This window comes from Mya arenaria, chromosome 1, assembly GCF_026914265.1.
Source record: "Mya arenaria isolate MELC-2E11 chromosome 1, ASM2691426v1".
Classification (NCBI taxonomy): Eukaryota; Metazoa; Mollusca; class Bivalvia; order Myida; family Myidae; genus Mya; species Mya arenaria.
The window spans coordinates 45945777-45960659 of record NC_069122.1 but is presented as its reverse complement, the minus strand read 5'-3'; the positions used below and the strand labels follow the sequence as shown (position 1 = coordinate 45960659).

The 14883-nt window shown below is 38.3% G+C and overlaps 1 protein-coding gene across 1 annotated transcript in view; it reads left to right on the top strand.

Annotated features, from left to right (window-relative positions):
- The window catches only part of LOC128227575 (uncharacterized), a 41852-nt gene that overhangs the window by 4310 nt on the left and 22659 nt on the right, over positions 1 to 14883 (top strand). Inside the window, exons 3-13 of the mRNA XM_052938244.1 lie at positions 336 to 397; positions 1680 to 1784; positions 2363 to 2527; positions 2889 to 3076; positions 3466 to 3583; positions 3918 to 4088; positions 5174 to 5259; positions 6636 to 6755; positions 7317 to 7476; positions 7922 to 8057; positions 13990 to 14094. Coding sequence (XP_052794204.1) covers positions 336 to 397; positions 1680 to 1784; positions 2363 to 2527; positions 2889 to 3076; positions 3466 to 3583; positions 3918 to 4088; positions 5174 to 5259; positions 6636 to 6755; positions 7317 to 7476; positions 7922 to 8057; positions 13990 to 14094 — 1416 coding nt within the window. The remainder of the gene's footprint in view (positions 1 to 335; positions 398 to 1679; positions 1785 to 2362; positions 2528 to 2888; positions 3077 to 3465; positions 3584 to 3917; positions 4089 to 5173; positions 5260 to 6635; positions 6756 to 7316; positions 7477 to 7921; positions 8058 to 13989; positions 14095 to 14883) is intronic.

The window sequence follows — 14883 nt, the reverse complement described above, 5'->3', positions numbered from 1 at the left end:
TAATAATTGGTACAAGTAACTCCTTTGCCTGGCGCTGGGCATTTTAAGGACAGCGCTTGGAAAAGCGGTCCAATCGGTACTGGTTTTAACCCAGGAAAATTGTATCCCGTGTATCGGTGCTTTACACCGAGCATGTAAAACACACAAGAACCTTTTTTCGAAAATCAAGATAGGGTATCGCACCAGGGCGGACTTCCTTGTATCAGTGTCTCTTCCGCGTGCTGTCCTTTCAGCAAAACAAAGGACCCCGTTGTAAATAAGTGCTTGCACTTTCACGGAATATCGTTGACCGCATTGTAAAAAGAAAAACGAACATACATACAAACTCTATTTAGGCAATATGAGACGACGGTGCAACAATGCTGTGACGGTTGGATCGGGCAATCCTGCAATATAGGTACTATGAAGAGCATAAAGAAATGGTTAAGATTTTCAGTATGCATATCACAAAATTATTGGTCAGGGGATGTATTCGATTACCAACTGAAATCAAACTTAAGTTTAGGAGTAGAATCTGAGTGTTTTGATTGGACTGTAAAAATAACTGGCCAATAGACTGAATGGAATCACTGAGGCATATCTACGGATAAAGAACCACATTGAATACTGTCCGTGGAGTATCGCAAGGTAAATTCATACAAGTAACCCTTGAACCAGCTTAGTGTTTGTGATTATATTTTGTCTACTGTTTCATCCTCGGTTTGACTAAATTACGGCTGACTGTTGATGTACCTAAATAGATATACGACAGATTTGAATAAATACTGACATCATATTGAGCAAAGTATGCTTTCGAGCACATCTTTCTTGTCTTCCTCATTTTGGGTTGGTTTGTCGTACATCCTCAAGCTCGTTATTTATTCTAATCGGTGTATCAACAATTTAACAAATGTCACTATATTATATTTCTGATATTAACTGCTAAATGCTCTCCTTTCGAAGATGTTTGGTGTGCATGCGGGTTTCAAGTCCGATAGCTGATTTGCATTAAGGGTTTAAATCCGCCACACTAAATCTCTGAAGCCCTATTTTGGCGATATTTTTTGTATAATCAATAGCTTTGTAAACCAATTCCAATGCTGTATAGTATTTCTGAGAAATTTGAACTGTATTTGTTATAAATTTGTTCTTATTGTCATTAAGATTTCTTTGTATTGCACATACTGGATTTACACACTCGTATGTTGCAAGTTCGCCTGCCTGTTCACACAAACTTACTTTTGAAAAAAAAACACGATTACTTTCGCGCACATTATTCATTTGTTATAATAGCAATGCATCTATAAAACCATCTGTTATCCCGTGTCTGCAAACAAAGGGCCACATTAGTTTGTCTGCTACACTAGCTATTTTATCAATTAAGCCATATGTGATCCCGCGTGTGCAAATTAGGGGGCTCATTAGTTTTTTTGTTTTTTTGTTTTGCTTTACTAGCAATGTTTCTATGAAACACTGTTTTATCCCGTGTGTTCACACAAAGGGGCTGCTCAGTTTGTTGTTGTTTTTTGCATGACAAGCAATGTTTTTATGCAGCAATATTAATTTTTATCCCGTGTATCCACACAAAGGGGCATATACGTTTGTCTGTAATGCTAGCAATTGTTCCATGTAGCTATCTCTAACCCCATGTGTACAAACGGTGGGACGCATTATTTTATTCTAGCAATGATTCTATTCAGCGTCCTGTGATCCCGAGTGTGAAAACGGAGGCTACTGCTTCGAGCCAAATAGCTGCCACTGCCAACATGGTTATGTCGGTTATGTCTGCAGTGATCTTGCGGCCCGTAAGTAATCGGCTTGTTTGTAGGTTTTATTCGATAAATATAATCAAACACTTATAAAGAATAATACGACTTCTTTCAATTAGGTTGTTATAATTAGCCAATCCTTTTTACAATGACGAGAGTGATCTAGTTGACGTATAGTTGTCCGCCTCTCACCAACGAGGTTTGTTTGCTCGGAACTATTTTTTTCAGATATATTTTACCCCTTAAGTCAGGGTTTTTGTATTGTGAATCAACTGCTTCGGGAACTTTCTCATTGCATTACAAAATGGAAACAAGTACTGGTTTCTGCCGAGGAGAAGGACTAGAGCTTGATTCTTGCTATCAGCTTTCATCACAATCGAGGGAAAGAATCAATATAGAATAAAACCCTTTAAAAACAACAAGAGTTTTAAGTGTTGAACAGCAATGATTTTTATACTAACGGTTGTCATAGCTAATATGTATTGATATAATGTTCGTTTGAATTTAGTGATTTTAAATAAAAATAAACGAAATATTCTTTAATTCATCAAGCCGCTTGATACCCAGTGACAGTATTGCAAACTTTCATATGTTTTATTCAATGCTAAAATCAGAGGAAAACCAACACGAACGGTACTGTTACGCGAGCAATGACTGTAACGGTCAACGATTGGCGCTCTACAAGGATTCGACAGTGGCCAAGGATAACTGCTGCGCCAGCGGCGGCTCCGGCTGGGGAGTCAGCGGTATACAATGTGACAAGTGCCCTACAGGAACTGGTGAGAATAAGGAGTCATTTCGTAACACATTTACTAATTATTATAACTAATTTGTCAGATATTTTCTACCCTAAAAGTGGAGGTTTTCTGTACAGTGATTAAATTGCTTTGGACGGCACAAGTCTTGTTATAATGATGGTTCTTATATTTGATATGGTTTGATTGTCAACCTGATGATACGAATGTTGTCCATAAATTCCGTGACAAATACTTTTTCTCAATTTCGTAAGCAAGCTACATTGATTTATATTTTAGGTACATATATTTAAACACAGGTTAACATAAACCTAACATCTGCATGTTATGCCTTTTTACCATGCGTATTTGCAAGAAACGAATTATTATACTCAAATCGATTTAGGAAAGGGCCTGTCGTCCGTTGACTTCTCTACATGTTTGAATTTTGGGCTCGCATATTTCCGCACATTTGACGGCCTTGAGTACGAATTTATGGGAAGATGCACGTACATTTTGGCGGAAAACAAGCAGAAAGCTTGGCACGTGGAAGTTACACCCGTCAACTGTGATACATTTGCGACGTGCACCAAGGTATGAGGTCTTTGTATTACAAGATACAACATAAATTATTCCTGCGAAAATAGATAAATGTTTGTGCAAATGTGTGCATTAAAGTTTAATCAAAGATAGATAACTAATAGGCTGTTTGTATGTGTGTTTGTGTAAAACAGGCGTTCTATTAATTAGTGACGAATTGAACTTAATTCATTTACAATTCGTGGGACATTTAAAACTACACAGTGTAAGCAGGGATATAAAAACAAACTTCGTACAACTACAAAGAACACTTCAAATACTTTAAGAGTTGCACTTAACCAAAGATACATACTATATATTTAGTTTTAAGGGTAGCTCCTTGTTTAAAGTCTAAAGAAAATAAATAAAGTGTTTGACATAATGCACTCCTACACTTATTATAGAGGGTTAAAGTGTACCGTGACCAGGGAGATTCGGTAACGACTGAGGGTCGAAGCATCTGGGTGAATGGAATTCTTGTCCAACCACTAAACGGCGAACCATATCTGACTCCCAACAGAAGTACGCCATGGCATTCATTATAATTTTTGTTTGTATTTTAGTGAAAAGGGCTTAGCTTAGTTTAAACTGTATTTATTAAACAAGTAGCATACAAACATACATACGTAATATGTATAAAGATGCAATACACACTGGTATCGAGGATTAGAAAACAACAAACAAATGCTTAGCTTGATTAGTATGTGTTACATGAAAGTGTACATTTGGATAATTCCATTTACATTACTTTTTTACGTTCGCGTCTCCTGTTTGATATATGAATGAGCGTGATTCCGTCCTGTTCAAGGTGTATGTTTGCCATGTTTCTATCATCTTTATATATTTCAATCCCCAGCATTCACAATCAACTACAACGGTATTTGGACGCACATATGGGGCGCTTTTGGTTTGCAGGTGCGCGTTGACTATGACAACACAGTTTACGTCACAGTCGAAAAGAACAAGATAATCGATGACACAATCCAAGGACTCTGTGGAAATCTGAACGAAATTGGAACTCGAGATGGTATGATGTATTCAATTGTTATTAATAGGTATTTAAAGTATTGTATATTTAACGGCGACTAGACTGTCCTAAAAGTGGCAAATAAAACCTCATTTTACATGATTAAGGAATATACCCAGCCCCCACGTCGTCTCAAATATTGTGTCTACTTCAGCTGGGTTTCTCCAATTTAAAAAAAAAACGCGGAATGTTTTTGTTCGAACCCCTTGAAAGTCACGTAATCTTTTCACACACTAACCTGTCAATAAACGCTTAAGCCAACGCTCTGTCGTTTCCAATAATTGTAATATATATATTATATATTTTTTCAAAAGTTTTTATCAATCAATTTAATCACCGACGTTAATCCATCAAGGGTTGTGTCTACGTTGTTTCGCAGCAGTTTTTTGATTCCTTTTTACTGCCCGTTCTTTTTGAAAGCCATGTCGTGTGTATATTTGGCATGTGTCAGTCACGTGATGAGTTTATATAAATATAGCGACGTCAATTTTTAACTTACTGGGTCGATATACCTCAGTTAATTTTAAATTGGAGAAATACCCAAAACCTGCGAAAGCTGAATGTGTATAAACAGATTTGATTCATCAGAAAGTAAGATCAAATGTGTTGTAACCAACACTATTAATTCTAGGTTTAAGTTTTTGACAATTTCTTTTTTTTTTTGATATTGTATTTTCTGATGTCTGACCCTTTAGTAATAAAATGAAAACTACAGGGACAAGAAAATCCCAGAAGCTAGAATTTTAACTGTAAAATGTTCATTGTTGGTTTTCTTTAAATCATAACGGAAACAAAATATATTCAAGCAAACTTTTATTATATCATCTGTGTACTTCTTAAAAAAAACTAAAATAGTAGATGCATAACAGTACTGTAGTGTCTGCTTGATTGAGACTATTCAGTGACAGTATAGAAAAGTGCAATACTGTCAACATCCACAACCAAATTCCTACAAACGTAGCGGCCATCATATACGTGAGATCGTATCATCTTCGTCAAATATACATCTTATTTAAATGTTTTCTAGAAGTGTATCGTCATATACAATAGATATCCGTCCAAAAATGTGAATGCTCTTATTGCAGACGAGTTCATCTCCCGAGTCGGGCTGATCGCAAGTAGCGCGGCTGGATTCGGCAATTCTTGGAAGGCAGTGGATAGCCCATATGTGGTAATGTTAATATTCATACTTAAAGATGCACTCTTACTCCCAAAAACGATTTACCGTATTTAATACAATAGTTTAAATATACCCATAAATGTCGAAATCAATGTTTTTCATACAGGGTACCGAGTTAAATTTGAAAGAAAGGTGCAGAAAGCAAAGTATTTCTACCTTATGAGACGATTGCAGTAAATCTTTTAGCGCTCACCAATCATTTAATTTTTTTGCGTATTAAGATATTTAATACACGGTGACAAAGGCTTATCACTCAAAATTTATATTTGTTATACATGTGAATTTATTGATTTTAAATAAGAGTATTACTTTAATATGGGATGTTTACGCTCAAAATGGTATGTGAATACTAAATTCAAATTGAGCTACAGGGACAATGTGTGTTATGATTTATTGTAGTGTATCCGCAATAAGCATCATTTTCCTCTTTAAACAGTTTCTTAGTTCGGTAGATAATTGTGATATGACCACGCCCTTTTTCAGAAAACGTTAAATGCCAACAAACATATCATGATTAATGACCTTGTGATGTTTGTTCAGAACTTTGTTAAAGTTAACGTCGTTGTATACCGCATCGTTGTAACCTTTAGCGTGGAACGCGACTCTGAGCGAATTTTCGAGTTAATGTCTGAAAATTGGTATACATATAAAACAGCATATTAGGGACTTTTCTTCTTTTTCTATATTCGAAACAGTTTTGAAACTACGTGTCTTCAAAATGTATCACTGTCGTCAATATTGAGACGTCTGTCATTTTTTGCATTTCAGCTACAATAACCGATATTTTTATCAATTCTTTAATGGTGTGCTGACAAAATCAAGTTCAGCTGAAACAATTGTCTTTAATCTTGTTAGCAGTACTGCAGATCACAAGTGTATCCATTACACTTCAAGAGCAAGAAAGATTTCAAAGTTAAAGCTGTACTCTCACAGATATACCGTTTTTACAACTTTTTTTATGTTTTGTCTTGGAAAGAGCAAATTGTTGCGTAAATATCTGCAAACCAACTATTAAAGATTGCTGACAAAAGTTCAGATCGCAGATTTTCATAATTCTGCTAGAAAATTAATGTTTTATGGCTAGCGGTTTAAGAAAAATGCATACAACATCTATTTTTGGACTTAAATATAAAAATCTGAGATCTAATTTTTGTCAGCAGTCTTACATGACTGGTTTCCATTCATTTTCGCAAAAATTGGCTCGTTTCGAGACAAAAAAAGCTACCAAAACGTTCAATCTGTGAGAGTGCAGCTTTAACAACATTGTTGACTTAAACAGAGTCCTGAATGTATATCTCAATCGACCCAATGAGTAGCACACGGTTAATGTAATCGACTTCTTCTCACGTCGTTTATTGAATTTCCAGTGTGAGGACGCCGGCTCGGTGCTACACCACTGCGACACCGCTTATGTAGAATGGATTTTAAGGGCCGAGAGCGAATGCTCCATCCACAATTCTTCCGAATTCGCTGGCTGCAACGATATCGTTAGTAGTAATGGTTTTTTTTCATTTCTTATGATTTACTTTGGCTGAGAGGTATCAAAAACGTCAACAGTAACTGTAAGACCGTTAAATTTCACCGAGTAAGCACCAACAGCTTTATTAACAAGTGCCAAATCCATGGGTAAAATGGTCCCTTTCGTTGTCCACGAGGTGAAATAAATTGCAATATTACAATGAAACAAACATTTATTTATATTGTATTTTCCAAAAGCAGTATGAAAATCCCTGTGCGCGCTCTTTTTTTATTTGTATAGCAGAGCGGGATACCTTTCAAACGCATTGAAACATATCAAATTGATATTTTCACTGATAAAACAATGAATATAATTTTTAATTTCACTGAAATATCTCTATAAACCACCGAGATAGGCATATGTATGCAGACAGATCATTAGTGTTCATTTGAAATCATTTGCAAATGGGCCAATATTTGGAAGCTTTTTAAACAAATCTCGGATGTTTTTCTTCCGTAGTATACTATTTTTTACAAAAAGTCCCTATTTTGCCACATAATAAATCACATGTAAATAAACTCCTCCCTAGGTTTCCCCAGACACGTGGTTCACCATGTGTCGGAACTACTTTTGTGGCGCAAGCACTGAAGAAGAAGGACATGCCGCGAAATGTCATTCCGCCGAGATGCACGCTCGCGAGTGTTCCGACCACGGGGTAATGGTTCAGTTTAGGGCGGAAGCGGATTGTCGTAAGTGTACTTATACTAAATCTAGAGGTGGCTGATATATGTGCTGTATGTTTCTGTGAAACTAATACTTCTACATACAGATCTCCTCGGCCATTTTCTACGAAAACAACCTTGGATGTACGCCGGTACATCCGTAGAAGTAGTTCGTAAAATTTTGAATTATATCGTTAATTAAATGTAGTGTTTTTATATCAAAGTTTAAATTGATTGCCAGTGAAGTGAATTGCAAACCTAATTATGATATCCAAGAGTTAAGTATTAAGTTTAACTGCTTAACTGAAATTACTACGCGATCTACTTACAGCGTAGTTAAAGTGTACCAATTTCTGACATTGTAAACCGTCCAGGTTGTTTTCGTAGCAAATGGCCGAAGAATTCCGAATGATACTTGTAAATATTTGTACCATTAAAATCAAGTGGTAATATTAATTATTTGCATTTGCAGCAAAACAATGTCCAATCGGTTTCGAGTATTCTGAATGTATGTCGCCATGTCCACGCACTTGCAAAACACTTCACGAGGAGCTGCCGGCCTCGTGTATGTCATCTTGCGAGACTGGATGCCGGTGTCCGGACGGAAAGTAAGGCGAATGACATCACTAAAACAATTTTATTGAAGTTTCGCAGACTCAAGTACCTGTTTCCCGAATACAATTATGTTTGTCATATAACTGACGTACAAACTGAAATGCATGGAGTTGCCAAGTATCATTATTATTGTCAGATCTTTGTCCATTACTTACGAGTGCAACTTGGCTCCGCGCTTGATGTGCATGTGCTATTTTATACATAACATTTGCTTACGGGAGTTTTTGTCAGACTTAATTGAACCCAGGGTAGATATATGCCGAAATATACGTGAGTTTCTATTAGCCTCAACCAAACCCAGGGTAGATAAGTCCTGAAATACTATTAGTATACGTGAGTGTTTGTGGCCCCAACCAAACCCAGGGTAGATATATGCCGAAATACTATTAGTTTACGTGAGTTTGTGGCCCCAACCAAACCCAGGGTAGACATGTCCCGAAATACTATTAGTTTACGTGAGTTTGTGGCCCCAACCAAACCCAGGGTAGACATGTCCCGAAATACTATTAGTTTACGTGAGTGTTTGTGGCCCCAACCAAACCCAGGGTAGATATATGCCGAAATACTATTAGTTTACGTGAGTGTTTGTGGCCCCAACCAAACCCAGGGTAGATATGTCCCGAAATACTATTAGTTTACGTGAGTTTGTGGCCCCAACCAAACCCAGGGTAGATATGTCCCGAAATACTATTAGTTTACGTGAGTGTTTGTGGCCCCAACCAAACCCAGGGTAGATATATGCCGAAATACTATTAGTTTACGTGAGGTTTTGTGGCCCCAACCAAACCCAGGGTAGATATATGCCGAAATACTATTAGTTTACGTGAGGTTTTATGGCCCCAACCAAACCCAGGGTAGATATATGCCGAAATACTATTAGTATACGTGAGTTTGTGTGGCCCCAACCAAACCCAGGGTAGATATATGTCGAAATACTATTAGTTTACGTGAGGTTTTGTGGCCCAAACCAAACCCAGGGTAGACATGTCCCGAAATACTATTAGTTTACGTGAGTTTTTGTAGCCCCAACCAAACCCAGGGTAGATATATGCCGAAATACTATTAGTATACGTGAGTTTGTGTGGCCCCAACCAAACCCAGGGTAGATAAGTCCTGAAATACTATTAGTATACGTGAGGTTTTGTGGCCCAAACCAAACCCAGGGTAGACATGTCCCGAAATACTATTAGTTTACGTGAGTTTTTGTAGCCCCAACCAAACCCAGGGTAGATAAGTCCTGAAATACTATTAGTATACGTGAGGTTTTGTGGCCCAAACCAAACCCAGGGTAGACATGTCCCGAAATACTATTAGTTTACGTGAGTTTTTGTAGCCCCAACCAAACCCAGGGTAGATAAGTCCTGAAATACTATTAGTTTACGTGAGGTTTTGTGGCCCAAACCAAACCCAGGGTAGACATGTCCCGAAATACTATTAGTTTACGTGAGTTTTTGTAGCCCCAACCAAACCCAGGGTAGATATATGCCGAAATACTATTAGTATACGTGAGTTTGTGTGGCCCCAACCAAACCCAGGGTAGATATATGCCGAAATACTATTAGTTTACATGAGTTTTTGTGGCCCCAACCAAACCCAGGGTAGATAAGTCCTGAAATACTATTAGTATACGTGAGTTTTTGTAGCCCCAACCAAACCCAGGGTAGATATATGCCGAAATACTATTAGTATACGTGAGTTTGTGTGGCCCCAACCAAACCCAGGGTAGATATATGTCGAAATACTATTAGTTTACGTGTGGTTTTGTGGCCCAAACCAAACCCAGGGTAGATATATGTCGAAATACTATTAGTTTACGTGAGTTTTTGTAGCCCCAACCAAACCCAGGGTAGATATATGTCGAAATACTATTAGTTTACGTGAGTTTTTGTAGCCCCAACCAAACCCAGGGTAGATATATGCCGAAATACTATTAGTTTACGTGAGTTTGTGTGGCCCCAACCAAACCCAGGGTAGATATATGTCGAAATACTATTAGTTTACGTGAGTTTGTGTGGCCCAAACCAAACCCAGGGTAGATATATGTCGAAATACTATTAGTTTACGTGAGGTTTTGTGGCCCCAACCAAACCCAGGGTAGATATATGTCGAATTACTATTAGTTTACGTGAGGTTTTGTGGCCCCAACCAAACCCAGGGTAGATATATGCCGAAATACTATTAGTTTACGTGAGTTTTTGTGGCCCCAACCAAACCCAGGGTAGATATATGCCGAAATACTATTAGTATAAGTGAGTTTTTGTGGCCCCAACCAAACCCAGGGTAGATAAGTCCTGAAATACTATTAGTATACGTGAGTTTGTGTGGCCCCAACCAAACCCAGGGTAGATATATGCCGAAATACTATTAGTTTACGTGAGTTTGTGTGGCCCCAACCAAACCCAGGGTAGATATATGCCGAAATACTATTAGTTTACGTGAGTTTGTGTGGCCCCAACCAAACCCAGGGTAGATATATGCCGAAATACTATTAGTTTACGTGAGTTTGTGTGGCCCTAACCAAACCCAGGGTAGATATATGTCGAAATACTATTAGTTTACGTGAGGTTTTGTGGCCCCAACCAAACCCAGGGTAGATATATGCCGAAATACTATTAGTTTACGTGAGTTTGTGTGGCCCCAACCAAACCCAGGGTAGATATATGTCGAATTACTATTAGTTTACGTGAGTTTGTGTGGCCCCAACCAAACCCAGGGTAGATATATGCCGAAATACTATTAGTTTACGTGAGGTTTTGTGGCCCCAACCAAACCCAGGGTAGATATATGCCGAAATACTATTAGTTTACGTGAGTTTGTGTGGCCCCAACCAAACCCAGGGTAGATATATGTCGAAATACTATTAGTGTACGTGAGTTTGTGTGGACAAACCAAACCCAGGGTAGATATATTCCGAATTACTATTAGTTTACGTGAGGTTTTGTGGCCCCAACCAAACCCAGGGTAGATATATGTCGAATTACTATTAGTTTACGTGAGGTTTTGTGGCCCCAACCAAACCCAGGGTAGATATATGCCGAAATACTATTAGTTTACGTGAGTTTTTGTGGCCCCAACCAAACCCAGGGTAGATATATGCCGAAATACTATTAGTATACGTGAGTGTTTGTGGCCCCAACCAAACCCAGGGTAGACATGTCCCGAAATACTATTAGTTTACGTGAGGTTTTGTGGCCCAAACCAAACCCAGGGTAGATATATGTCGAAATACTATTAGTTTACGTGAGTTTGTGTAGCCCCAACCAAACCCAGGGTAGATATATGCCGAAATACTATTAGTTTACGTGAGTTTTTGTGGCCCAAACCAAACCCAGGGTAGATATATGCCGAAATACTATTAGTTTACGTGAGTGTTTGTAGCCCCAACCAAACCCAGGGTAGATATATGCCGAAATACTATTAGTTTACGTGAGGTTTTGTGGCCCAAACCAAACCCAGGGTAGATATATGTCGAAATACTATTAGTTTACGTGAGTGTTTGTAGCCCCAACCAAACCCAGGGTAGATATATGCCGAAATACTATTAGTTTACGTGAGTGTTTGTAGCCCCAACCAAACCCAGGGTAGATATATGTCGAAATACTATTAGTTTACGTGAGTTTTTGTGGCCCAAACCAAACCCAGGGTAGATATATGCCGAAATACTATTAGTTTACGTGAGTGTTTGTAGCCCCAACCAAACCCAGGGTAGATATATGCCGAAATACTATTAGTTTACGTGAGGTTTTGTGGCCCAAACCAAACCCAGGGTAGATATATGTCGAAATACTATTAGTTTACGTGAGTTTTTGTGGCCCAAACCAAACCCAGGGTAGATATATGCCGAAATACTATTAGTTTACGTGAGTGTTTGTAGCCCCAACCAAACCCAGGGTAGATATATGCCGAAATACTATTAGTTTACGTGAGGTTTTGTGGCCCCAACCAAACCCAGGGTAGATATATGCCGAAATACTATTAGTTTACGTGAGGTTTTGTGGCCCCAACCAAACCCAGGGTAGATATAGTCGAAATACTATTAGTTTACGTGAGTTTGTGTGGCCCAAACCAAACCCAGGGTAGATATATGTCGAAATACTATTAGTTTACGTGAGGTTTTGTGGCCCTAACCAAACCCAGGGTAGATATATGTCGAAATACTATTAGTTTACGTGAGGTTTTGTGGCCCCAACCAAACCCAGGGTAGATATATGTCGAAATACTATTAGTATACGTGAGTTTGTGTGGCCCAAACCAAACCCAGGGTAGATATATGTCGAAATACTATTAGTTTACGTGAGTTTGTGTAGCCCCAACCAAACCCAGGGTAGATATATGCCGAAATACTATTAGTTTACGTGAGGTTTTGTGGCCCCAACCAAACCCAGGGTAGATATATGTCGAAATACTATTAGTTTACGTGAGTTTGTGTGGCCCCAACCAAACCCAGGGTAGATATATGCCGAAATACTATTAGTTTACGTGAGTTTGTGTGGCCCCAACAAAACCCAGGGTAGATATATGTCGAATTACTATTAGTTTACGTCAGTTTGTGTGGCCCAAACCAAACCCAGGGTAGATATATGTCGAAATACTATTAGTTTACGTGAGGTTTTGTGGCCCCAACCAAACCCAGGGTAGATATATGTCGAAATACTATTAGTATACGTGAGTTTGTGTGGCCCCAACCAAACCCAGGGTAGATATATGTCGAAATACTATTAGTTTACGTGAGGTTTTGTGGCCCCAACCAAACCCAGGGTAGATATATGTCGAAATACTATTAGTTTACGTGAGGTTTTGTGGCCCCAACCAAACCCAGGGTAGATATATGTCGAAATACTATTAGTTTACGTGAGTTTGTGTGGCCCCAACCAAACCCAGGGTAGATATATGCCGAAATACTATTAGTATACGTGAGTGTTTGTAGCCCCAACCAAACCCAGGGTAGATATATGCCGAAATACTATTAGTATACGTGAGTTTGTGTAGCCCCAACCAAACCCAGGGTAGATATATGCCGAAATACTATTAGTTTACGTGAGTGTTTGTAGCCCCAACCAAACCCAGGGAAGATATATGCCGAAATACTATTAGTTTACATGAGTTTTTGTGGCCCAAACCAAACCCAGGGTAGATATATGTCGAAATACTATTAGTTTACGTGAGTTTGTGTAGCCCCAACCAAACCCAGGGTAGATATATGCCGAAATACTATTAGTTTACGTGAGTTTGTGTAGCCCCAACCAAACCCAGGGTAGATATATGTCGAAATACTATTAGTTTACGTGAGTTTGTGTAGCCCCAACCAAACCCAGGGTAGATATATGCCGAAATACTATTAGTTTACGTGAGTTTGTGTAGCCCCAACCAAACCCAGGGTAGATATATGCCGAAATACTATTAGTTTACGTGAGTTTGTGTAGCCCCAACCAAACCCAGGGTAGATATATGCCGAAATACTATTAGTTTACGTGAGTTTGTGTGGCCCCAACCAAAACCAGGGTAGATATATGCCGAAATACTATTAGTTTACGTGAGGTTTTGTGGCCCCAACCAAACCCAGGGTAGATATATGCCGAAATACTATTAGTTTACGTGAGTTTGTGTAGCCCCAACCAAACCCAGGGTAGATATATGCCGAAATACTATTAGTTTACGTGAGTTTGTGTAGCCCCAACCAAACCCAGGGTAGATATATGTCGAAATACTATTAGTTTACGTGAGGTTTTGTGGCCCCAACCAAACCCAGGGTAGATATATGTCGAAATACTATTAGTATACGTGAGTTTTTGTGGCCATAACTGAAGCCAGGGTAGATATATGCCGAAATATAGTTTGGAAGCATTCATTTGGCGAATATATATACCTAATTTCGATTGAACTTAAAAAAATTACTAAAACTTCATGATCTGTTTCCGCTTGTAGATACCTGCAGGACGGCGTGTGCGTACTTCCGGACGAGTGCGAGTGTGACTATCACAAGACGCGCTACAAGAGCGGTGCTACCCTCACCATATCATGCAATACCTGGTCAGTAGTCGGCTTCATACAATTTAAGATCTTATTTGTCTGTTGTCCGTGTAGTTTATGTAATAGTAAGATGTCATAAATTAAATCTTAATGATTAGAGTGACACTCGTATTTAAAAGCAATACATACACATGTATAACAAACATAAATTTTGAGTGATAAACATTTTACCACTTACTAATTAATGCATTTATGGAAACTATTAATTACTAATAACAGGATTATTTCCGTTTATTTTATAGTTGAAAACGCACAAAAATAAATGACTGGTGGGTCCTAAAATTTTTTACAGTGATCACTCCCCATAATAACCATTGTTTTCAATATTTATTCACCCTTTTCTGTAATTTAAAACCATTGTATTAATTGTGATAAGTCTTATTTGGGAGTAAGAGTGCATCTTTAAGAATGATCGGAGTGAGCGTAGCGACCACATTGGCTGATACAAATGCAAAATCGGACGCACGGATTGTAAATCGAACGAGTGACAGTATGCGGACCATTTTAATCAACCGCGACAGTTGAAATTTTGATGATTAAGCATAGCACTGAATTGTATTCGCTGAAAATGTTGGTTGTATTCTAAATCGTATTTTTGTACAAGGAAACATAAAGAGATAATTCAATGTAAGTCAAAGTCGACGTTCAAAGATTTATATGTGAAATTAAACGTCCGAATACTTCAACTATAAACTGTGAACCCTAGTCACGAAAATTGAGGGGTAAATGTGGAGTTTGCATGCACAATCTCTATGTTTTTATAAGGTAGTCCTAAAAATATAGATTAAA